We start from the raw sequence: 25,915 nt of genomic DNA, 5'->3' as shown, positions 1-25,915 counted from the left end.
GGAGCCGGCTTCCAGCCCTTCCTCCTGAGTGCAGACCGCACCTCCAGGCTGTGCACCCAGGCTCGGGAGGCCCAAGGGCAGCTGTTGTGGAGGTCTGGACAGAGCCTGGTGTGTGTGTGTTCCTGTCACAGCAGAAGGCCCCTTACTGTGTGGGATGTGGGAAAGGGAGGGGGTGGGCCACAGTGGGGTTCAGGGCCAGGGGCAGACACTCCCCATAACATATTCGCACAGAACTCCAAGGGGTGGAAAGTTCCGGATTCAAACCTGGCCCTCCAGGTCTTTCCAAGGGGTATTTGTCAAGGCAGGAGCATAGACCATGTGTTATTTACTAATGAGTTAGTTTGATTTTTATCTCTTACTTAGACATATGGTATGAGGCCCCCTTGGTCTCATGCCCAGGCCCTGCACATATTAGGGTGGGCCTGTCCAACCCCAAACGTTATTGAGTAACGGAAATTTTTCTGAAGCTTTCAGGGAAACCGGGGGAAGGTGACATTGCACATCACAAAGCAAAACTTTCTAAAATTTCTATTAGCCAGCTCTGTTCTTCCCCCAAATGTCCTTTCCCTGCTATAGTCATCTCATCTGGCCTTTCTCCCCTGGGAACTGTGGCCTTAGCTAGCCTCTTGGCCTTGCTACATCCACCTCCTCACTCCCCCACCCCCAGGACTTCTCAGAATCCCCTCAGCTCCCCTCCCGCTCTGAACAAAAGCCCCATGCCTGGTTAAACAGCTCTCAGCAAAGGAAAAGCCCGTCCTATCCTATGTGGGAATGGTCTCTTCTCCCCATTTGTCCTGCTTTCTGTTGTCACGGTCTCATCCCCATCACTCTGTGTCTTTGACTCATCTCTGCCCCTGGGTGGTGAGCAACTCGAGGGCAGAGACTGTGTCTGGTTCAGCTCCGTGACTCTTTGAGAGCATTCATGCAAGCTTTCATGGACGCATTCATAGAGAAGCTGGCATTTGAGTTAGGCCTGAAGGATAGGTAGGATATGGAAAATGAAGTCAGAAGAGGAAAGGGGTGCAGGGAACAGGACAAGCAACAGTGGATTCTCCATATTCTGTGGGCAACAGTTAGCCACTGAAGATTCTTGAGCTAGGGCGTGACAACACGTTAGGAAGATCAGTCTGTGCAGGATTTACTGAAGTCAGGACAGCCAAGATGCAGGGAAGAGAGGAGAGCAGTTGGGCCCCTGGATGTCAGAGAGGCAGGGGTGCAAAGGCAGAACAAATGGATGCAGGATCTCGGGCTCAGCAAAATGACTTGCCTAAGGCCACACAGTTCAGACAGTCAGAACTAGAACTGAGATCCCCCAATTCCCAGCTGTACAATTTCCTCCACATTGAGTCTCAACGGAGGTGGGGCTGGACTGTCTTGAAGCAGCTGAGAAGGGAGGTTTGCCCAGCAGGTTCTCCCCAGGTGCTGCTGGCCACATCCTCGGTCACAGCGCTCTGCAGATTTTCTCCCCACTCGGGAGGAAAGTACAGCCCTGACCTGGGCAGGGTTGAGAAACACCCCATGGGGAAGAGAGTCGTGTTAGCTACTGTTCAACTCCTCAGCTCCTCACCCTGGGAGGGGTGGGCGGACAGCGATGCTTATACCCCGGGGCCCTGGGTGAGGGCTGAGGGGAGATGGGATAACTCCTGACACCTGTACTCCATGGCTTCAAAGCTTTATTCGTGACCACCCTGCTTGCCCACCTCTCTACCTCATGAGTCACATCCATCCTTCAAGGTACTTCTTCCAGGAAGCCTTGAATACTCAGACTTCCCTCCTCTGTACCCACGGCCCTGTGCTTCCGCTCCAGTTTACCACTTGCTACCCTCTGCAGATAACAGCTGTGTAACTTTGGCCAAATCATTTAACCTCTCTGGGCCCTAGTTTCATCATCCATAAAAGGAGGGCGATGAAAGTATTGTTCATAGGAATTTTAAGGGGATTAAATGAGATGATACGTAGAGCAACTACTCCATACCTGCTAGCCACTATGATGCTGACAACAGTGCCTCATCTGTTGGTTGATTGTGGATCTGTCCTCCCCACCACTCTGCAAATTCCTCGAGGACAGGGATCACATCTGGCTTGTTTGCGTCTCCCCGGCTCTCGCTCAAGGACCAGCTCAAAGCAGGCCCGTTTATTCAACCCACCATGTGCCAAGCCCTGCGATAGAATCTGGGTTTAGAGATAAGTAAGAAGTTCAAGGGGCCCCCAGAGTCAAGGCAGACACAGACCCGTCTATCAAGAGTGCAGCAGAGGGTCTCGGCGCGGGCTGAGGCTGTGAGCACAGTCAGGCATGAAGGAGGAAGCGGCAGTCTCCATCAAGTCAAAGCTTATTGAGAGGAACTGAATTGTTCCATTTGACCCACACAGCAATAGCATTTAAGGATGAGGAGATGGCCACTCAGCTGAGAAAATCCCACCATTAGTAAGTCATGGGGCTGGGCCTGTAACGGAGCCCCGCACTTCTCAAGGAGGAGGGCTCACAGTGACCCCCTGGGAGATCCCTCCTTCCACTGCTCTCCAGCCTCAGCCTCTGCCCAGAATCTTGCAGCTTAAAGGACTTCTGGGCAATGTCGATTCATTCCCCGGGGCTCTAGCCGGCCAGCCCCTGGCTTCCAGGGTATTTTTAGTTCTGGGCAGCCAGGCCTGGGCGGGTGATTGGCAGCAGGTAGAGCCCACGTTTTCCGAGCCCTCCATGTTGTTCCTGGCTCCGCATGAGAGGTGGCTGGGCATGGGGAGGGGGCTGAGGCATACCCAGCTCCCCAGCCCACAGCTGCCTCATTGTCCCTGGGGGAGGAGCTGGGCTGCTGCTGCTGTCTCTGACCCAAGGCTGGGAGCATTCTTTCCTGTTGATTCATCAGGGGGAATGCTTTGGGCCCAGCTGGGGCGGGGTAAGGGCACTGGGGGGACATCTGGGACATGGGCGACCAGCAGGACAGTGGTCCTCTGGCAGCCGGGTCAGTGTGATCTGTCACCCAGAGATCAGAAAGGTCCACCTTGCCATCCTAGCCCTAATCACATTCTGCCTTGTGGCAGTGTTTACACGTCTGCCTCCCCTAGCAGACTGGGAAGCCCCCCCCCCCCCCAACCACCCCCCTACAGCGTCTAGCTCTCCAGCACTGTCTAGCACATAGGAGAAAATCAGTAACGGTTTGTGAATGAATGAGCCTTTGGAACGACACTCAGGCAAGGTGGAGGGAAGAGGGTGAACCAGGCTCGACTGATCTGGGCCTAGGGAGGAAGCTGGGAGGCTGGAACTCTGTCCATTTTACAGATGGGGTCACTGAGGCACTGGGAGGGACCAGCACTGTGGGAAAGAATTTGGAGGAGCGGGGCTGGGATTCAGGCACCTGGGTGCTCAACTAAGCTGATGCGATTCCTCTCTTTCAGCCTTGTCTACTTTTGTCTTATTCCACAGTCTACCCCCACCCCACCTTCCACACACACCCTCCCCCCATGAGCCTGTGAAGGGCCAGGACTGCCTCATTCATCTCTGTAAGGAGTTGTAGTGGAGGATTTAAGTTCTCTGCTGACTGTTTATTACCTGAGGCAGCAAGTCCTGTCTCTTGGGGCTCAGTGTTTCCAACTGTACAATGGGCAGAACAGAGGCCTCACGCCCACATAGTACTCAGTAAGCTTGGAGGGACCAGGGCAATGGAGAGGACCACCTTTTGCTCCAGATGGAGAGAGCACACCTGCACCACACCATCCGGACCTCGTTTGAACCGAGCCCCCTCGGCCCCCTGCCCGCCCCCTAGAAAGCGTTCTGCCTTGTGCTAAGTAACCAAGCTCGAGGGATTGGGGCCCTCTGACAGGGAGGCCCTCCCCTATGAAGGGTGCTGTGCTGTGGCACCGGCACCTCCCAGGACTCACTAATGTAATCCCCAGGTCAACTCGGGGGAGGGGGGCGTATCACCCGGTTTTGCAGAGAAGGAAACTGCACCTCAGACAGGGACTCACGAGGCAACAGCAGCGCTCCAGGCAAACGCAACCCGCTGGCGCCCAGCCGCCGCTCTCCCGGGAACTCTGAGCCTCCCACAGTCCCTCCTGCCGCAGGCGCCAGTTTCTCCCACGGAAAACAGCTGCCCCCCTTCGACCCCCCGCTACTTTGCGAGCCCGGGACTTCCCGGGCCAGCAGGCGGCGGACTCTGGCGGGCTGCGGGTGGGCACCCTGGCACACGTCCCCGCGGGGGCGCGGAGCGGAGGGGCCGGCCGGGCGCTCGCCTCGTCCAGGTCCGCCCGGGGGCGGGGCCTACGGGGCCTCCTCCCGGCCGGCTGGGTGGGGGGCGCCCGCGGGCGGCAGCTGGATAAAAGGGCCCCAGGGCTCTCCAGGAGGCCGCTTAGCGCTGCTTGGCCTCGACAACCCAGTCCCAGCCCCGGACGCCTGCGCTCCAGCTGGTGAGCCTCCGCCTGGCCTCTGGCCCCAGGTCTGTCTCTTGCTGTCCTGTCTGTCCGACTTATGTCTCTCTGTGGGTCTGCAAGCCTCTGAGGGTTCCTGAAGGCTGGGGCCTGGGAAGGATGGGGGCCCCATGGACAGTTAACCTAGCCCCCTAGTCGCTCATCAACCTGCTTCCAGTGGAAGTGACCAAGTTGGGGAGCTTGGCCCAAGGCCCACCCAGGGTGGTGCGCCCTGGCCTACGGGGTGTCTGCGTGTCTTGTTTGTGAGCACACTGAGTGTAACCATTTCTCTGCCTGCTCCCCCACGGAGGACGCAGAAGGGGCAAGGTGGGTTCAGATGTCACCCTTGTGACTTGGGGGACAAAGAGGCCGAGTAAAGCCAGGCTCTCCAACTAAACAGATCAAAGCTGATTATGCTGGGGGTGGGGGAGAAGGCAGAGGATGGAGGGTGGGCAGAGGGCTTCAACCTCTACAAGTCCTATGCCTGGACAGGTAGAGCTCAGAGCCCATTTGCTGGCACTGCTTCAGGTCACCATAATCAGTGGTCCCAGGGAGGGTATCAGGGCTGAGAGGGGAAGCCCTGCCCCATCCCCAAAGAGCTACAGGGAAGGGGCTTCGGGTGATCCCGAGGCTGGTGCCCACCAGCTCAGCAGCCCTGCTGCCCTCTCCTGAATGCCCGTGGGTATTTCCAGCCCTCCCTAGAGGGGGGCCTGGTCAGGCCAGGTGCCAGAGTCCCCTGGTAGCACCCGGACCAGGTGCTCTCTGCTTCAAGCTGGCAGGTCCTGGATCTGTCACTTGGTTGCACTCAGGGCTGGCACTCACCCCAGTGCCCTCACTCCACAGCTGGGTCATAAATCAACCAGCAACAAGGTGGAATTTCATTCATCTCCCTGCCTCCCTTCCTTCTTCCCCCTCCTCCAACATCCATCTCTCTCATGGTTGAGAGTCTAGCTTCTGGAGCAGGCTGCCTGGGTTTGAATCCTGGCGAGGCAAGTTACTTAGCTTCTCTGGGCCTCATCTTCTCATCTGTAAAGTAGAGATAAGTAGTCAAGAAATATTTTTATAATAATTATTATTAACATCCCTTCCCTCCACTCCAGCCTTCCCTCCCCTCACGCTGACCCCTTCTGCTTCACTTGGGAAAAGGCAGTTTCCTTCCCAGCCTGGTCCTCTCCTCTGTGCTCAGTGCTGCGGGAACAGTTATGAGGAGACACTGTGGAAACTGGTGTGGAGACAGGAAGCAAACACACCAAGTGCTAGGAAGGTGGAGCCTGGAAGGGCTTAATGGAGGGGTAGCATTAGAGCTGGGTGTTGAAAGATGTGGAGGAATTTCGCAATCTGAGATAGAGGGAAAGGGTCCTCCAAGTAGAAGGAACAGTGAGGGCAAAGGCTTGGAGGCTGGGAATTGAAGGATCTGTGTGAGGAATGTGAGGGGACGAGTTTGGTGTGAGCAAAAGCTATTAAGGGACCTGCAGTGGTGGGAAGGCTCAGAAGAGGGGCTCTCCCTTATCTGACTCTCGGTTCCTCCTACTGCCCATCCATCTCCTGGGCAGCTTTCATAGAAGGGAGCAGCCCTTGTCTGGCACCAGGGTCCTGCCGCAGAAGCCCACCCCTGCCTCCAGGGAGGCCCTTGGAGGGGAGGCAGTCTGTTGGCCCAGGACTGTCCACAGCCTCTTATAAGACGTCCGCAGTGCTGTGGGGCTGTCGGGCACAGCCAGACACAGACCTGCCTGGCCCACCCCATGGCCCATCGGAGCATGTCACAGATAGTGCTCATTTCAGAGGTGCTGCACCTGAGTCTGAGAGAGAGGAAGCACCTGACTCTAGTCACAGAACAGCTTGGTGGCAGAATGAGGAGCATCCCGACTTATGGGGACAGGGAGCAGGGTTGTCTCTCAGGCCAGACCCCATGTGACCACTGGGTCCTAACAGTTGGAGGGCCCTGAGCCCAATCATTCCCATCCTCTCCTGTCACCTGGGGAAGGTCATAACCACAGTGACTTCGGTTTGGCTCAGTCCCTAGTTGTCCACCTCCTCCTTAGGGGTGCATGGAGGAGGGAATGGGGACATCCCAAGCAGTGGAGAGCACTCTGCTCGTGGTGACAGCCAGCCGGGAGCCCTCACAGGCTCACGAGTGGGGAGAGACATGACGAAAGTGTTTAAGTCTGGAAAGGAAGTGCAGGAGAGGTCAGGGTGGGAAGAGACTTCAGCAGGGAGAATGGGGAGGAGGCAACACAGTCTCCGGAAGTGGAGAGAAGAGAACCTGGGCTCAGAGGGAAAAGAGGCAAAGCTGGAGAATGTCGCAAAGAGGGGTCCCGGGGCCTTGCTGTTGAGTTAGGACGTGGCCTCCATTCCTTCTTTATCCAAAGAGGGGCTGGGACCTAGACCAATGGTTCTATAGTAGCTGTTAATAGTTGTTGTTAATAATAGTTAACTGTCAACTGAGAGCTGGCTCTTCTAAGGGTTTAACATGTATTCATTCATTTAATCTTCACAAGAGTCCTATGAGGTAGGTGCTATTATTATCCCCATTTTACAGAGGGGGAAATGGTGGCACTGAGAAATTAAATGACTTGCCTAAGACCACCCAGAAACTAATTGGCAGAGGTGGGATGTGAACCCAGGCGGCCTGACTCCCAGTCTGGACACTTAAGCACTGTGCTATGCCACCTTCATCTGTGCAGCTGTGGACATTTACTGGGTGCCACCTACATACCTGGCACCATTCTGGGCACTGGGGACACAACACAAAGTCCTCATGCCCGTGGAGCTTCATTCCTGAGCCCATCTGGTGCACTTTCAGGAGCCCACTCAACCCAGCCCTGGGCTTGCCAAAGCAGGAGGATTGGCGAGGTGCAGAGTGCTTCTCAGCCAGACACCAGCCAGAGGGAAGGGAGTGGCAGGCGGCCATGTGAGACGCCCCCTACTGAGACTGATCAGCTATGCAATCCCTCGAGGGCAGCAGTGACCGTGGAAGGGGGAGGGGCCTCCCCTGAACGAGTTCTCTTAAGACTCAAGCACTGAAGAGGGAGCCAAAGACCCAACTCTCTCCATCCACTGTGTCCGGCCGGCCTCAGCTCCCTGTCAGCAGCAGAACCTGGCATGGAGGAGCTTCCACATTGGCAGCTGCAGACACTCGACAGCTCTAACCAGCTATGACTCTCTCCGCTATGCTCCCTCCACCCTGCTCCCAGGACCAAGGCTGTTAATGTACGAGGGGGAGAGGACCAGCCCCCGACCTCATCGCTTCTAAGGACCCAAAGATCCCTGGAGACAGGAGCCCTCTCTCTGGTGTATGGCCACTGCCTAAAACCCGCCGATGGCTCCTCACTTCCTACAGGATGAAGGACAAACCCTCCGCATGGTGCACAGGCCCTTGATCATCTGGACCCAGCCTGTCCCTCCACCGCTGTCCCCTCCCAGCCCCCAATACTGCAGCACAGGGTTAAGAGAGGGCATTTCCTGCTTTTGCCCAACTCACCTCTTTCCCTCTTTCCTCCTTTACCCATCTGTTCTCTTTACCTGTAATGCCTTTTTCTACCCAGGAGAACCCTTCTTCATCTGGCAAGGCCCAGGTTAAGTGTCCCTTCTCTGAATGCCTTCCCTGATACCTCTTCCCTGAGCTTTGTGAGGGCAGGGAGTAGTGCTCAATGTCTTCACTTCTGTGTCCCAGCACCGGGCCTAATAATTGGCCTGAAGCAAGATTTCCAAAAACGCTGGTTGAATCGGTGTACAAATCACACCCCCAGATGGACCTAGAGCAAGAGCCCAAGGATATCACAGACTATCTGAGTGGGAGGAGATGTTAGACAATATTTGCTCCAATCTCCTCACTTTGGAAATAAGGAATTAGGACCTGGAGAGTTTGAGACTTGCCCAAGCCACACAGCAAATGAGCGGCAGAGGCCTAGACCCCCACAAATGACCGTTTCCGCTCCAGCATTCCATGTGCCTTCCACGGGGAGGGTGGCCACGGTGCTGGGACCATCATGAGGGCAGTGCCCCTGGGGTAGATATTCTGAATCTAAGGGCACCCCTGGGAGCTCCCCTATGACTCAAAGCATAGGCCGCCCCCTCTACCTACATGTAAGACGTATCAAGAATAGCTATTTGAGGAGCACTTACCACGTGATAGGCTTGTGCTAAGCAGTTACAGGCAGTGTTTTATTTAATGCTCACAACAACACTGTGAGACAAGGATTTTATTTATTATCCCCACTTTACAGATGAGGAGATCGAGGCTCAGTAAGGTTAATCTTAAACTTCCTCAAGGTCACATGGCCAAAGAATGGTGGGTTTGAACCAAATTGACTAATCTCAGAGCCCAGACTCTGTCAGTGCCACTGTACACACACACACATGTGGGTGCACACACGCACACTTACACACTTGGAGGGGCCCTGCCTTCTTTTGTCTCTGCCAGCAGAAGAGGCCTGAGGTCAGGGTAGAGGTGATGATCATTGTCATATTTACTCATTTTCCAGGTGCCTCGACCCCAGCTGCCCTTGAAGTCATCATGACGTGGTCCCCACCAGCCACCCCCTCCCTGCTCCTGCTGCTCCTGCTGCTGGGCCAGGCCCCTCCCAGCAGGCCCCAGTCACTGGGCACCAGGAAGCTACGGCTGGTGGGCCCAGAGGGCAGGCCAGAGGAGGGCCGCCTGGAGGTGCTGCACCAGGGCCAGTGGGGCACCGTGTGTGATGACAACTTCGCTCTCCAGGAAGCCACAGTGGCCTGCCGCCAGCTGGGCTTTCAGGCTGCCTTGACCTGGGCCCACAGTGCCAAGTATGGCCCAGGGGAGGGTGAGTGCCTGGTGCTGCCCAGCACGATGACAAGAAGATGGCAACAGGCTTCTCTCAGGGAGTGGGCTCACTGAGGCTCCAACAGAACACATCAGACTCTCACCCATCTTTTAATACCCAGCTCAAATGACCTCCTTCATGAGGCATTTCCTGAGTGCCCCAGCTGCAAATGATCCCTGCTCCAACCCTCCCATTCTTGCTTGCAATGAAGCCACAACCATCACCACCACTCAACTCTAAGTTCCTTGAACATAGCAATTAACACAGTTAATTAACACAATTAACATTTGCTCAGCAAATGTTGAGTGAATGAATGGAAGGATGAATGGGTCAACAGGTAGGTCTAATTACTAGACCTATCCAGCATTTTCCAAAAACAGGTGCTACAGGACCTAATGCCAAGAAGAGGCAGTAGGCAGGGTTGCAGATACCAAGATCCCAGGAGAAACAACTCTTTTCCCCCACCCCCACTTTCTACTCAGGGTTTGGAAGGGGAAAGTTGATAACTGTGGGGGTCCTATCCAGGAGGCAGAGCCCATGACTTGCCTCTCCATGTCTGTCCCCGAGCATCACCCATCCCCTCCCCCACAGGACCCATCTGGCTGGACAATGTGCGCTGTATGGGCACAGAGAGCTCCCTGGACCAGTGCGGGTCTAATGGCTGGGGCGTTAGTGACTGCAGCCACTCAGAGGACGTCGGGGTGGTGTGCAACCCCCAGCGCCAGCGAGGCTATCTTTCTGAAAAGGTCTCCAATGCCCTCGGGCCCCAGGTGAGGAGGCTGTTCAGGCCTTGGCCTGAGCTGACAGTTGCAACGGTCAGGGGACAGAAAGCCTCCAGGTGATGAACCTGGAAGAGGAGGGAGGGGAAAGGGAGCAGAGCGTGGTTTGAGAAGCATCCCTGGGGCCCTGACTCCTTTGGTGGCCTGGAGCAGGTGCATGGACAGAGGGCCCCAGCTTGAGGTAGGGCAGGCCAGGGAATCAGAGGCTGGGCCTGCTGGGAATCCCTGAAGCTGCTCCCCATCAGGAAGGCAGCAGGGGGGCAAGGGGCTGCCTTACCCACAGGGCCCAGCCACAATTGCTGCCTCTTCCCAGCACAAACAACCCCAAGCTAGAAACAGCCCAAGCCAAACAACAGAAGCAGGCAAGGCAGGTCTCTGGCTCCTACCCTCTGCTGCCAGGGACAGAGGATAGCTGGCCCTGGCCCACTAAATGCGGTGGGCCATGATGGGCAGCTCTGCACTGGTCTAAGTCACCTCAGGGCTAGGGTCGGGGGTCTTGTGGGCCAAAAGATCCTGCTGGTGGTCTCAAGTAGCTGGTCTGTGCCCATCTCCAGCTCTCCCCAGGGTGGCATGAAGAAGGTCTCTCTATGCTCAATGGAAGCCTCCCTAACTCCAAGGGCTCCCATCCTGATCCCAAGGAGGGCACAGATCTGCCTGGTTCTCTCAAGAGTTGAGGAAAGGACCCTAAACAAACTGAGGTTCAGCCTTGTGCTCACAGTTTGGCCTTCGATGAATGCCTCCCCCTCTCTGGGCCTCAGTTTCCTAGCCTGTGCAATAAGGGGGCTGGGTGGAGTGATCTCTAAGCACTCTGAGACCCAGCTTTCCCATGTGAAGACCTGCAGTGGGCTCCACAGGGGCAGGGATCCTGGGGCCCACGGTGATGGCGTACCCTGCAGGGCCGGCGGCTGGAGGAGGTGCGGCTCAAGCCCATCCTGGCCAGTGCCAAGCGGCGCAGCCCCGTCACCGAGGGAGCCTTGGAGGTGAAGTACGAGGGCCACTGGCGGCAGGTGTGTGACCAGGACTGGACCAGGAACAACAGCAGGGTGGTGTGCGGGATGCTGGGCTTCCCCAGCGAGGCACCTGTCGACAGCCACTACTATAGGTAGGAGGACGGCTGGGCAGAGGGCCACAGGGGAGGTGGGGCAGTGGGGCAGTGGCTAAGTGTGTGTGCGCGTGCATGTGTGAGTGTACCTGTGTGTGTGTGTGTGTGTGTGTGTGTGTGTGTGTGTGTGACATGTGGGACCTTGCAGAGTTCAGTGAGATTGGCGGGGGTGGGTGTCTATGGCAGGGCATTCAGTAGGTGTTGGGATTGGGAAGGAAACAGGCCCAACTGAGGAATGTGCCTGGACTTCCTGGGTTATGGGTCCCTCAGAATAATTAAGAGGAGAGTGAGGATGAACTTCAAGACCCTGGGAAATACCTAGAAACAGTCAGAATATAAACATTGTACTTGCCAATCATATAAAAAGAATTGACTATAGTACAGAATACTCCCCAAATGAAAACAATCGAATGTAAAACTGTATCCTTTATTAAAAAACTAGACTTTACTGAAGATACTTACAGTGGTGCCCATGACGATAGACGACCTGAGTTCTGGTCTCAGCTCTGCCAGTGACTAGTTGTGAGGCCTCAATTATTCAATCCGCAGGGAATTATCTCAACTTTGCCCCAGTGAACTTCCTCAACTCCGATCCATGCCAGGCTTTGACTGGGTTGCGTGTAAGCAAGGCGTGGAGTGGGGCAACATTTGGGAGAGGTGACGTAAAAATATTGTCCGAAACGTGACAGAACTGTCACAAGATTGCATCAGCCTGTAAATGATGACCAGTCACAGTCCTACCAGCTCTGTGTCAGTGAAAACTGCATTTCTCATCAAGGGAGAAATCTCCCACAGGACATCTGAGTCATCTACCCTCTCCCACCCCCAATCAGTTTTAGTCGCTCTCTCCTGTGTCCCGGACTTAGATGACCCTGGTCCCTAAGACCAGCCATGTGGCTCCATCCTTGAGGATGACTGGGATGTGGGTCCCTGACTCCCCACTGCCTGGTAATTGCACATCTGGGCCTGGCTGACTTGCCCATCACCCATGAGGTGGGCAGCCCTGATTATAGCCTCGTGTCTCTATAGGCAGTGTCTCTTGGTGGGGAGCCCCTGCCAGCAAGGCCTTCAACTTCCACCTGTCCCCAGAGGACCTTTCCCCTGGGTCCCTTCCCCTGGGCATTCCCTAAAGGTTTCCCTTCATGGGGACTGGGAGAGGGCAAGCTTGGAGCTGCCTGCCCCAGGGGCAGCCCAGTGCAGAAGAGACCCCAGTTTGGTACTACTCGAGGGACTGGCTAGGCCCCGCTTTCCTTCCCTGTAAAATGGAGATCATCGTTATCTGTGAGGTGGCCACCCTGTCAGAGCTGCTGTGAAGCTCAGCACTGAAATAAGATTTGTGAACAAGTTTACAAACTGTGAAGTCTGGTGCAAACTCAAGGACAACTATGAAGAGCCAGGGTGGCAAGGGGTAGGATTTCTGCACCCACTCCACTCCCCACCTGTTTTCTCCCACCCCAGGAAAGTCTGGAATTTGAAGATGAAGGATCCCACGTCTAGGTGAGGAGCGGCACCTTCCCTCCCCTCCCCTCCCCGATGCCTTGCTCTCCCTGAGTCCTGAGCGCTTCCCTCAACCCCTCCCCCACCCTCAGTCTCCCTTGTCTTCCAGGCTGCAGAGCCTGACAAAGAAGAATTCCTTCTGGATCCACCGGGTCAACTGCCTGGGGACAGAGCCCCACATGGCCAACTGCCAGGTGCAGGTGGCACCAGCAAAGGGCAAGCTGCAGCCGGCCTGCCCAGGTGGCATGCACACTGTGGTCAGCTGTGTAGCAGGGCCCCGCTTCCGCCCTTCGAAGGCGAAGCCTGAGCGCAAGGAGTCCCAGGCAGAGGTGGGTCCGAGGGGCCTGCACCCCGGCCTGGAGGCACAGGCCCCCTCTCAGCAGGACCCTGTCCCATGGGGCGGGTCTGGGGGGAGGGGTTCTCCCAGACAGGCAGGAGAGGAGGGATGAACCACCCCTATCAAGGAGGCGTTGGTTCAGACTGGGAGGAGGAGAGCGAATCACAGAATGGTAGAATCTTGGAATCTATTTAAAAGGAACTGTTTATAACCCTACCATAAATGGAAAGCTGACATCACGGGCCATGAATAGAAGGTAACTATAAAAACAGTAATTACATTGTAGCTACATCCCATGGAGGGCTGAAGGTATTGACCATGAGCCTGGCCCTTTGTTATAAAAAGGAATGAGTGAGCAAGCGCTGGTGAGGTGTTGGCAGACATGGCGGCACCACAGTGAGATGGTCTCCTCCATGAAATGGGAAGGAGTGGAAGAGAATTCAAATGGAAATAACTTCCCCACTACATGAATCACTTTAACTAATACCATGTCCCTGTGCATCTCTAAAATCATCCCACAGATCTCCTGGGGAAGAATTGATCTAGTTCAGTCCCAAAGGACAAAGAAGAAGCTGAGGCAGGGCGAGAGGAAGGGACTTGCCTAGATTAGGAGGGTGGTAAAGCCCAGGGACCCCAGCTCCTAAGACTTTCATTAGAGCTGGAATTTGTTATTACTGTTATTATTGTGGCAGTTCTTGATCACTGAAGAAAGGGAGGTTGAGAAAAATAGCTTATTCAAGGCAATAGCTGTGGGCAGTCAGAGATGGGACTGGCTCTGGTCGTTGGCTCTGCCTAGCTGGATGGGGCCCTGCCTGAGTTCCCTTTGCGGTGGCTCAGCCCCTGCCTCTTCCTCAGCCCTCCCTGAAGCTGGATTTCTCCCAGCAGGAAACGAGAGTGCGCCTCCGCTCCGGGGCCCAAGTGGGTGAGGGCCGAGTGGAAGTGCTCATGAACCACCAGTGGGGTACAGTCTGTGACCACGGGTGGAATCTCATCTCCGCCAGTGTCGTGTGTCGTCAGCTTGGCTTCGGCTCTGCTCAAGAGGTCCTCTTTGGAGCCCGGCTGGGCCAAGGTGAGTGAGGAGGCCTGGTGTGGGGTGGGAGGGCCTAGATGTGCCACTGGTCCATCTCTTGGTGGCCCTGGGATGCCAGAGCCCAGGTCAGAAGTTCTCCCCCTCTGGGGAGGGGAAGCCACAGGTGTGGGGCTACAGAGGTGGAATGTAACATGGTACCTCTCTCCTTCCCCCTGTAGGGTTGGGGCCTATCCACCTGAGTGAGGTGCGCTGCAGGGGATATGAGCGAACCCTCGGTGACTGCCCCTCCCTGGAAGGGTCCCAGAATGGTTGCCAACATGAGAATGATGCTGCCGTCAGGTGCAACATCCCTAACATGGACTTCAAGAATCAGGTGAGCTCAGGTCTGGGCATGGCCTCAGGCTGGGGCCTGGGAGGCCCTGAGATAGCCTCAGGACACAGCATCAAGCCAGTGGGGAAGGGATCATGAGAGGTGGCTAGCACTTCTGCCTTCCCTTGGAGCCAGCCTGGAAAGCCCTGTCCTTTCCCTGAGTCTCCCCTGGTCTGGTCCACATCCCCTCAAGGCCAGGTTCTGGCCTTCAGAGATGGCAGAAGGCAACGGGGACTCTTAGGTATATGCACTCTCCCACCACACTCTCTTGGGTCCCCTGTGAAGTTGAGAAAGAAGGTGCCTGGGGCAGGGGGCCAAAGGGCTGTCAGTGATAGGCAGTGGCATTGGAGAGGCTGTGTGGGATGGTCAGAGTTGAAGTGTCATGCTAACGTGGACCGTGGGCAAATCACTCGTGTCTCTGATCTTGGTTCTCTCTTTTGTGAGATGGGATTAACTGTCTCATAAGATCATTGTAAATGGGACGATTTCAGGTAGGAGGAGGGCAAGTACCAGAGCAAGAGCCCTGGGTGCAGGCACACTGAGTCAGATTTCTCTAGTGGGTAGAGACGTCAGAGACTATCTAGTAAATGTCCTCGAGTTACAGAGGAGAAGACAAACCCAGAGAAGGGGAGCATTGTGTCCAGGGCCACACAGTGAACTGGCCTGGGCAGGTCTCAGGGCTAGCAGTCCTGCGTTCTCCCCTCCTAGGGCTGCCCTGCTCCTGACACACCTCTGACCATTGCAGGTGCGCTTGGCTGGTGGGCGCAGCCCCGTGGAGGGTGTGGTGGAGGTGCAGGTGGAGGTGAATGGGGTCCGACGCTGGGGGTCCGTGTGCAGTGACCACTGGGGGCTCACTGAAGCCATGGTGGCCTGCCGACAGCTCGGCCTGGGTTTTGCCAACCACGCCATCAAGGTAGGTCCCTGTCTTGCTCCAAAACCTCCTGTGCTAACGCTGCTAACCCTTCATTCATTCCTTCAACAATTCATTATTGAGTGAAACTACGGGCCAATATAATGCTGGGTGCTGAGGATACTACAGTGAACAAGACATAGTTCCTGCCTCACCGAGGAGTCAGTCAAGTGAGGGAGGCAGCCATTAATAAAAGTTCACACAACAGGCACATCATTGTGTCTATGGGAAAGATGAATAGAAGGTAGCCAGATGAGATGGGGGAGGAAGAAACAGCCCATGCAAAAACCCTGTGGCCAAATGAAGCTTGATTCGGTTGAGGAAATCAGGGATCAAGAGTGGAGTGTGGCTATCAAGGCCAAGTGGTGTGGAGCGTGAGGGTGGGGAAGGAGGCAGCGACGAGACCATTCAAAGCCTGCAATCCAGATTTTGACAAGATTTCTTCCTTGCTGTTTGGCAAACAGTTTGGGTAGAGACTAACATGAATACAAGGAAACACACTGCTGTAGTGGCCCAGGTGAGAATGATGCTGGCTGGGGCCAGGCTAGTGGCAGTCCTGGGGGAAATAAGTGGATGGATTCAAAAGATATTAAGGAAACAAAGTCAAGAGGCCTTGGGCATGGCTGCGATGGAGAAATCTCTTCAACTGCACTTGCACTGGCCTGCCGGGCAATGCTGGCCACACCTCACCTGGAGAACTGGGCTCAACCCTGAGCACAACCAACCATCTGGGGCTGTATGAAGAACAGCTGGGGAAATGGGACAGGCCACCTGGGTGGGCAGGAAGGGAACAGGACCATCCTCTTCCAATTGTAGGAGAGTGAGGGGGCAGGGCCAGTGGTAGAGGCCACTTTTGCCTCAATACATGGAAGAAATTTCTAATATCAGAGGGGTCCAAAGTGGCATGGACTGTCCCATCACTAAAGATTTTCAGGCCAAGGCTGGGCACAGCCTGGTGGGGGTGGTCAGACAGGGTCCTAGCCTCAATGGGAGTCAAAGGAGATGACTCCAAAGGCTCCTCTCAGCCCTGACTGGGTGATGCCGGTTGTTTTCTTAGGACACCTGGTACTGGCAGGGGACGCCAGGGGCCGGAGAAGTGGTGATGAGCGGGGTGCGCTGCTCAGGCACAGAGCTGGCCCTGCAGCAGTGTCAAAGGCACGGGCCAGTGCACTGCTCCCATGGCATGGGGCGCTTCTCAGCCGGAGTCTCCTGCACACACAGTGAGTAACGGGAGGGCCCACGGGGCCTGTGGGGCAGGCAGGCCTAGGATCCCCCAGTTCGGCAAGCCCGCACCTCCCGTCCTCAGGGAGGGCCCCAAGTGCTGGTCCCAGCTCCAAGGTTGGCGGGGTGGAGGAGGAGGAAGGCTGGACTTGGAGCCCCAGCTCGGCCATTTACCAGCTATGTGTGTCACAGGGGGAATACAAACCCTGCCCTGCCCCTCTCATGGAGTTATTGTGAGAATTAAACCAGGGAATATGTGAAAACACAAGGCTGTACAATAGTGTTTTTCAACTTTCATGTCATGACCAATGGTTAAAAAAAGTGAAACAGAAGAGAAAACAACAGAACGTGTTACATTTAATAAGAGTAGTATTTTTTTCTTGGAATTATATATGTGTGTACTAGGTACCAACATAAAATACATTTTTTACTGTGGTTTGTAGTATGAAGAGTTTGAAGGCTGTTGTAAAGGGTATATAAATGTGAGGACACACGGGGCCTAAGGCTCCACTGTGTATTCTTATCCTGAGCTGTGGGATTTACCCCAAAGGCTTTAGGACAAGACCATTTTGAGGCATCGATCTGCCCCACAAACCCAGATTTTCAGGGCAGCAGCATCTCTGTTTGACATCTGCCAACCAGATCTGTGCCAACATAACTATATCCAGTCCAAAGGCTGCAGGCTGGCACCAACCCTAGTGGCCACTTGACCTTCTTCCCAGCCAAGCCTCAAAGCCAAGACATCCTTAACCTTTGTCAGCAAGCTTCAGGGCTTCCTCTCTGTCCAGTGCACCTTGGAAGAACACAGAGCCCTTACCGCATACCCTCTCCTGCAGGGTAATGGGGCATCCCAGTGGGCCTTCCCAGCACCAAGGCTCACAGCACGTTGGGGGTCTGCTCCCCTTCCTGGGAACCTTGTACCCCCTCCCTGTTCCACTGCCTGGAGTGGCAGCTCTCCTCCTGAACAAATTCGATGCTTCACAATGGCCGAGCAGACAGCCAACCTGCCCCTCTGTGGCCATCCGTATTTCTCCTCTGTGGTTTTTCTCATTTCTTTCTTTCCTTTACTCTCTCCTCTTCTCATTCTCTCTGAAAGCTCTCCTTCTTTTCCACAGGAACTCTAGGGTTTGTGAGTGGGCACACCCTGGCCCACTCACAAAATATACCACAGGAATTTCGAGAGCATCTAGTCATAGTACAGGCTATACAATATAGCAAACCAGCCAAGCCCTGCTTCCACCCTCGCTTCCCAGCTGCTGAAGTCAACCAGGGTTCCCATCTCACCACTGTCAGCACACAGGCTCACGCATATGGGGCTTCTGCCACAGGTCTAGACTGTAACCTTGTTTTTGCACGAACAAGCATTGAGAACAGGCAACTTTTCTCTCTTGATGTTACGCGGCAACAGCTGCAGATCTCCACCTTTCTGTGCTGACACACGCAAGGGCTAGCAATGGTAGAGGAGGCATGTGGCTTCCGAGGAGGGTAAGAGCCCCTGTGACAGGAAGGAAACAGGAGAAGCACTGAGCAGCCTGTTGAGACACAGGCTCCAGCATGTTGGATTTTTATGTACAGAGAAGCACCAGAAATGTCCACAATGACTCAGAGAAGAATGCACAGGATGCCCTGGTATGAACACCCATGACAGTAATCAGGTTAGAACAGGAATCTTGGAGCAAGTACAGGCCTAGGAACTGCAGCAGAACGGACTAGAACAGCAGAGCTCAGGAGCAGGCTCAGAGATGACTCTTCCAGCTCTCCCCCCCAGCCCGCACCCTCCGCCCCTTACACTGAACCAACTGAGGCCCAGGGAAAAAGAGTGGCTGAGCTGAGGTAACCAAGTTAGACATCAGCAGAGCTTACTGAGGCAGGCTCCAGAGAGGCACTTATAGGCTGAGAAGCATTTTTCAAAAGAAATACTAGGTTACATCAATTGCAGGCTTACATCAGGCCAGATAATGATCTAAGCATGTTACAGGTATTATCGCATTAATATTATCATCATCCCCATCTTACAGATAAGGAAAATGAGAGACAAAAAGGTTAAGCAAGTCAGAGAGCCAGTTAATGATGCAGTCAGAAATTAAGCCAAGACGTGAACCTAGGCGGCCCGGCTCCAGTGCCAGCAAGCTTAACTGTGACACTTTAGCTGCCTCCCAGGTTAAGGCAATAGATCATTCCTTTATTAGAACTCACGTCTCCTGACTCCTAAACTGCCCTCCTCTTCTGGGGCGCTCCAAAAGAGCTTGGTCTGGGGGCAAAGGAGCAAAAACGGCTCCCTTACCTTTTGCATCCGCACCGTGCCCCCTGTGGCCCAGGTGCTCCAGACCTCGTGATGAACGCCCAACTAGTGCAGGAGACAGCCTACTTGGAGGACCGCCCGCTCAGCCTGCTGTACTGTGCGCATGAGGAGAACTGCCTCTCCCAGTCTGCTGACCGCATGGACTGGCCCTACGGACACCGGCGCCTGTTGCGCTTCTCCTCACAGATCTACAATCTGGGCCGGGCCGACTTCCGCCCCAAGACAGGACGCCACGGCTGGATTTGGCACCAGTGCCACAGGTTAGTGCCCACTCATGCTTTGGCTCTAGAGGGACAAAAAACAGGGTCCAGGGGACCAAACCAGTCTGGTCTTTCCCTGGCCCCAAGCAGACTTTCCTGGAAGGAGTGTATGCTCTGGGTAAGAGTCTTCCTTCCCAGCCACTTTACTGGCCTTGCCTCCAGGAGGTAATAGAGACTCCTAGGAGATCAACCTGCCTTCTCCATCACTCCTTTGCCTGCCCCAGATGTACCCAAGTTGATGGTGCTCATGGGGTCCATTTCCCACAGCAACATCCAACAGAGCAGTCATTGCCAGCAGAGTTCGTCTCTGTTAGAATGATACTGGACAATTTTTCTATGTTGGAAAAGCCAGGTAAAGTGAGGACTCCTAGAAGCCTGGAGTCCCAAAATACATCCAGGGTGCTGGCTCTGCAGAAAAAGCTTGCTGGTTTCTGCAGCAGCCAAGCAAGGTCCCCAAAGAACAGCATGAACTCTGGTACTAACAGGGGACAATGAGCATTCTTTCCTACCAGGCATCTCCAGCCCAGGCAGGAGAGACAATGCCTGTGACAAAGACAGAATGGAAAAATGTTCTTTTTCTTCAGGACACAGCCGTGGGTGGGGAAAGTTGAGAGGAATGGGCAGTGACTTTGGGACTTGGCCTTGCCTAAGATAATAAGTACCTTTCCCTGTAACATGAACCGAGTTGTCATTAGAACTGGATTGGAAACAATGGTAGCAATTTGGGCCCAGGCTGACAGGGAGTGGAGGAAGTGCCCCTACTCAGCCGCTCAGCTCCTAGGCTGGTCCCTAGAAGTGCCCCTTCCTTCCACCTCTGCTTCAGGCCTTGAAGCCAGAGACACCAGCCTGCTGGAGGCTACCAGGGCAGAGCTTTTACCTCTCCTTACCTGTGTTAAGACCCTAAGTGATGGGGGCAGCTGTGCCTTGCTGCCTGGCCAGAGGTGCTGGGAAAGTAGGCCATGGGTCACACTAATCTTGGGTTTGGAAGGGAGGAGGGCACTGCCCTGCTATTATAACGTTCCTCTCTGGGTAATGATGGGGCCTAGCGCCTCAATCTTCCCTGCCAATTCTTCCAGAGAGGACCCTCTCTCATTGCTGCAAGGCTGACAGCTCTACCCCTTCTGCAGGCACTACCACAGCATTGAGGTCTTCACCCACTATGACCTACTGACTCTTAATGGCTCCAAGGTGGCTGAGGGGCACAAGGCCAGCTTCTGTCTAGAGGACACAAATTGCCCCACAGGTACGTCATTTCCTGTCAGCAGATCCTCCTCGTGTTATATTCCTTGGCCCCTTTGGGCTCATGTTCCCCTCTGCCCTGCGCAACAGCCCCAGGCACCTGGAGACTCTGGCCTGACAACAGTCAGCACTCAAGGCAATTCAAAAAGATTAATTTCTGGGGCCGGCCCCGTGGCATAGCGGTTAAGCGAGCACGCTCCGCTGCTGGCGGCCCGGGTTCGGACCCCGGGCACGCACTGATGCACCGCTTGTCAGGCCATGCTGTGGCGGCGTCCCATGTAAAAAAAAGTGGAGAAAGATGGGCACAGATGTTAGCCCAGGGCCAGCCTTCCTCAGCAAGAGGAGGAGGATTGGCACAGATGTTAGCTCAGGGCTGATCTTCCTCACACATACACAAAAAAATCAGTTTGTTACCTTCTGAAATCTTAGGTATAAGGTCTCTACTTCCTCTGCATTCCCAACACACTTTGTACCAGTTTTAAAATGCTTAACACTTTCTATTTTGGATAATAGTTGCAGACCTGTCTTATCTCTGCTCAGTTCTTTGAGGGGACAGATTGTCTAACTCCCAAGGGCATACTCAGTTTCTAGCCTTTAGGAATGGCATGGTAAACACTGGCTCTTCAGAGGGTTGGATGGATGGACAGACAAATCTATTAGCACAGTAGGGCTGGAATCTTCCAACCACATTTCCTAGGCCAACAGGGATTTCCATTAGAGCATCCAAAGTAATGATCTCTGTCACAGATGGGGTTTGCTACAGTGCTGGATTCATGGTTAGTAGGCTCTAATTCTAATTCTGGCTCTAATACTCAGGCAAGTTATTTAACTGAACCTCAGGTCCCTAATCTGATTGCATATAACTAGTAAGGCCGGTGTGAGGATTAAATGATAAATATATGAAAGACCTAGCAGAGTGCTTGGTCCTGAGTACCTACTCAGTGCCTCAATAACTGTCAGTACCCTTCTTTGCAGGACTGCAGCGGCGCTATGCATGTGCCAACTTTGGGGAACAGGGAGTGACGGTTGGCTGCTGGGACACCTACCGGCATGACATTGATTGCCAATGGGTGGATATCACAGACGTGGGCCCTGGAGATTATATCTTCCAGGTAAGGGGCTTGTGGGGATTCCCCATAGGAACTCCATTTCCTCCAGATGTTCCAAAAGCTTCCCTGAGGTCAAATGAAGGAAGAGAGTTTCATCCGACAGGTCTGTCCCTTGAAGGAGCTATGTTTGCTATAGGGGAAAGAACACCGAATCAGGATCCAGAGGACCTAGGTTTGAGTCATGACAATTCTCAGTTGTGACTTCAGTCCCCATCTGCAAACAGGGACATTAATGCCTACCTCCTGGAGTGACTGTAAGGATTAATGAGGCAAAGAATATAAACACACTGTGCAAGTCTACGTGAAATGTAAAGGATTATTACAGCCACTATCAACTCAGAAGCCAAATTCCCTGTTTTCAACTGTCCCCTTCTCTCACTCTAGGTGGTTGTGAACCCCAAAAACGAGGTGGCAGAGTCAGATTTCTCCAACAACATGATGCAGTGCCGCTGCAAGTATGACGGGCACCGGGTCTGGCTGCACAACTGCCACACAGGTAACTGCAAGCTACTGTAGGGCCAGCCCTCTGTGGGCCCAGGGGGCTGGGAGGCTCTAAATGTACCCGTGTGTGTGACTTGAATGTCTGTAAAAGGCTAAGGACGGAACAGAGATGAATTTCCTTTGACATCTTCACAGGTAGAGTTCTAGAACAAACTGGTCAGACTGTCAGCCTCATCCAATACCTACTTCTGCATCCCTCTTTGTCCTTAAAGCTGTTTGGATTGTAAACTCAGTCTGTCATGTGTCCTGGAATCTTTCCTGTTACTTCAAGCCATGTCAGGATTTTCCTTTTCCAGTCCTGTTAATTCTCCCCCTCCTTTTCATATGGTCTTTCTTAGTTGCCTCTGTCCTAAGCTGACTTTCTCACAGGTACAAGTAGAAGTCCCCCAGCTGTGATCACTGCTTGCAAGAAGGGGACCTTCTTGCGGGATTGGCAATATCAGACAAAGGAAGAAGTGAAGATCCAGTTGAGGGGGGTGGCAGAGTGAGGAGGTGGTTGCTCTACTTTATTTATAAAGGTAGCAATTCCTCCATCTTCAAGTTTAAAAATGCTTGTATTTGCTATGGGGGGATGCATGTTCACGCACTTCCATATGTGGGGTGGGGTGGGGTGGGGCAAATGTCAACAAACATTTATTAAGACCTATTTCTGTGCTGAACACTATGCCAGGCACTAGGAACATAAATGGGAGTAAGATGGGGAGCTCAGTGTCAACTACGGTAAGCAGACATGCAAATGGATAACCCCAATACTATGAGTACCCCAAACCGGTATGAACTAAATGCTGAGCAAGCAGCGAGAGAAAGCAACAACCTGGAGGCCAGCAAAGGTTTTCCAGAGGAAGTGATGTTTGAGCTGGGTTCAGAGGGGCAGAGTCAGAGAAGAAGGGAAGAGTAGGAGAAAGAGCATAGGATTTGGCTTCAGAAGGCTTCACTGGGTTCCAAATTCAACTCCAGCACTTTCTAGCTGTGAGACGGTGAGGAAATCTCAACCTCAGAAGTTTTCTCTTTTGTAAAACAGGGCTTTGTACTTCAAACCCACTCATGTTTTTTTGCAGGGAGGGTTATGATGGTTCTTCCTAAGAGAACAGACTTTATCCTGTGGACTTCTGGGAACCATTGACAAATTTCAGTCAAGGGGGACAAAAAGATCAGATTTATGTTTTCAAAGATAACTCTGGCAACAGATGGAAGACAGAATGGGAAGAGGAGGAAGAAACAGTCTTAACGTTTTGAGTTTGTCAGATGAGTAGATTTTGCTGCCATTCAATGAGACAGAAATGCAAGAGGAATCGGGAATTGGGATCTGAGGCTGCACATAGAGAGAGAGCAGATCCTCCATAATGCTGGCAGCAGGCTGCAAGGAATCCAGGAGTGAGGAGGTAAAGAAAAATAATGCAGTGCTGACCCCTGTCAGGGTCCTTACAGAAAACAGAAGGCACACTTGGATGAGAGTCTGAGGTTACTTAATGAAAGGACTACTTATAGAGGTGTAAGACTAAGGAAACAAGGGGTGTTGAGACATCCAGGGATAAGCAAGAATGGAAAACTTTTCACCTTTAGGCTTAAAGGGCAAAGGGTGCGCTAGGAGACAATCACTGCCAGACCAGAGGAAGAAATACCCCAATCTCTCTCTCCTTCCACCCTCTCATCTCTTGCTATTGTTCCACTGACCTAAATCAACCAGAAACCAGAGGATGAGGGAGCCAGAGTGAGACAATCTCTAGAGGCCAAAGGAGAGTAACCAGCACAACCCTTTCCACTCAATAGCCTATTCTTCCCGATGCCCCTGAAACTACACACCTGTTGGGTCTATCTCTATAGAATGGATTGGGATCTGTGTCCTTGACTGACCTGAGGTAAAAGATGAGCTGGGCAGAATGTATCTGTGTGTTTGTAAAGTTGTCAGGGAAGGGATGAGACCATGGTAGGGTGTACTTACCTGTTTTCCTTTGACCCACAGGGGATTCATACCGAGCCAATGCAGAGCTCTTCCTGGAGCAGGAGCAGCGTCTCAGGAACAACCTCATCTGAAGCCATCACTGCACACCCCCAGCTGCTGCCCACACACCAGATACCTCAGCTTATTGGAGCCATGCCCTTCACAGAGCCCTAACTCAGAGGGAAAGGGGCCAGTGCCAAAGGGCACCAAGAACCTGCTCAGGAAGCCTTTTGATGGCAAGTCACCAAACCAGGATGGTACTGCTCCCTCAGGATGGCTCTGGGCCTGTCCCCTAAAGGCCTTTGGTCTATGGACTATGGCCTCCAGGCTTTGTTAAACTGAGTTTCTCTTCCATAAGGAGACTCAGTCTTCCCTGGATCTTGCCCCAGAGTTCCTGGTTCAGGAGCAATCAGTTCCTTAGGGATGGACTATGGCCCAGTCCCCCATCTAAATGGTGCTTTGCAAATGTCTTGAAGGAGTAGAAGACAAAGGACCAAAATATACAGGCGGTGGGGTTAGCTCTCTGCAAGGAGCTCAAAGCAACACAACTTGTGTCAAAGTCACAACTGGCAGAGAAGTTGGTAAATTCAGTCCCTTGCTTTATCTGTCCTCATTTAGAACTCGCCTGTCATACTCTCTAAAAGTCTGTTCTTTAGTGCTCTTACCTTTATCCTACCGCAAATGTGGGTATTTCTAATATCCCTGGAAGCTTAGGCCTCAGGCATCCCCTTACGTCCTGATGGGCCAACACCACCAGTTACTGAGTGCTTGAGAAGGGGCAATATTCGCAAAAGTGGCCAGATAGGGCCTTCCTGCAGAACAGCAAGAGAAGGCCAAGCAGAAAGACTGCTGGGGTAATATGGACTCCAGGCCCTGCCAGGGCCTCTGCCAAGGAAAAATACATGCCATATGCCTGGCAGGCAATCCAATCTCCCTCAAGATCACTGTGCATCTCAGGACTGGCCTAAATTTCAGGTCTCAACCAAGTTTCTGGAGTGAACTTTACACTGAATAAATTTTTGCAATGGAAAGAACATTGGTCAAACAAGCCACTCACCTCTGTAGGAATAAGACAGGTCTGGTAGAGTGGAGGATAGGAGACTAGGAATAAGTCAGAAGGGGGAACATTTAATTTAGTTAAGGACTAAACCTAGGAAAGGCTACCTCCCTGCTTGATGTGGCTGTGATATGCTCTTGCTCAGGTAGTATAAAATCCCATGGTCTTCTTGGACATGATTCTTAATCTTTTCTCCATTTAGACACACTTAAAAGATGATCCTTACAGGTTTGACACCCTAATGCAATAAAGGTTGCTCACTATGGACTGCTACAAAGATAAGACCGGCTGTGATTCTTTGCAGTTCCCAGCACAGTAATTCTACTCCTTTTCACTCCCACTGAGCTGGTGGCTAGGATGTGTGGGGCCCACCTACTACTCACAACAGCCCCACTACATTTCTCTGATCAGATATTAGCCTTCGGTCTGCTTCCCAATTTCCTCCCCAGGCTCAGTGCTGAAACATGGATTGGAAAGGTTAAGGGATGCAAGGTAGCAGGCAAAGTCCAAGGATTGTAAACTTTTACAACCGAGGCTGCAAAGCCAATACGAACAGTAGCATATGAGGTAGACTTACAAAAGTATTCCCCTCCCACATCACAAGAGCTACCCCCTCCACAGGGAGTAAAGAGGGACCTGCCCTGGGTATCCTCTAGAAATACAAAGAAGTACTTGCTTCCTTCTCCTCTACCTTCTCTCATCTCCTTCATTAGGCAGAGAGAGCATTATATTTTGGCATGGCAGTTTAGGTAAACAAGGGAAGGACTGATTTCCTGTTGGATCTAGCAAATATCTCCCAAACAGTAACAACATTATACTCGCACACGCAGCTAATGGTCTGTGAAAGAATGTGCAGCTAGCGGGGGAGCGTGTGGTAACTGATGACTAGATTCAGGCAGGGAGGTTACCCACAGCTTCTTGCTGGATCCAGTTTCCAAGAGGGCCAGAAAAAAGCAGGCCAGGCAGTCAGCCACCGGCTCTGGTCTCAGTCTTGCTGCCCACATCACAAGTTTGATAGGTGCAGCCAGTTCTAATTCTTGGAAAAAGCTATACAAGGGTTGT

At 53.3% G+C, this 25,915-nt stretch overlaps 1 protein-coding gene across 1 annotated transcript; it reads left to right on the top strand.

Annotated features, from left to right (window-relative positions):
• Positions 1-4,358: 4,358 nt before the first annotated feature.
• Positions 4,359-25,126, top strand: LOXL4 (lysyl oxidase like 4). Its single transcript, XM_058543704.1, has 15 exons — positions 4,359-4,427; positions 8,883-9,197; positions 9,789-9,967; positions 10,873-11,078; positions 12,537-12,575; positions 12,685-12,904; positions 13,798-13,981; positions 14,161-14,315; positions 15,058-15,225; positions 16,280-16,442; positions 18,762-19,005; positions 20,133-20,248; positions 21,220-21,356; positions 21,738-21,849; positions 23,818-25,126. The coding sequence occupies exons 2-15, from the start codon at positions 8,915-8,917 to the stop codon at positions 23,886-23,888; spliced, it is 2,277 nt and encodes a 758-aa protein (XP_058399687.1). The 5' UTR covers positions 4,359-4,427; positions 8,883-8,914; the 3' UTR covers positions 23,889-25,126.
• The last annotated feature ends 789 nt before the right edge of the window (positions 25,127-25,915 follow it).

This window comes from Diceros bicornis, chromosome 6 (genome assembly GCF_020826845.1).
Source record: "Diceros bicornis minor isolate mBicDic1 chromosome 6, mDicBic1.mat.cur, whole genome shotgun sequence".
NCBI lineage: Eukaryota > Metazoa > Chordata > Mammalia > Perissodactyla > Rhinocerotidae > Diceros > Diceros bicornis.
The sequence above is the reverse complement of the archived record's forward strand: the minus strand, read 5'-3'. Positions and strand labels throughout refer to the sequence as shown.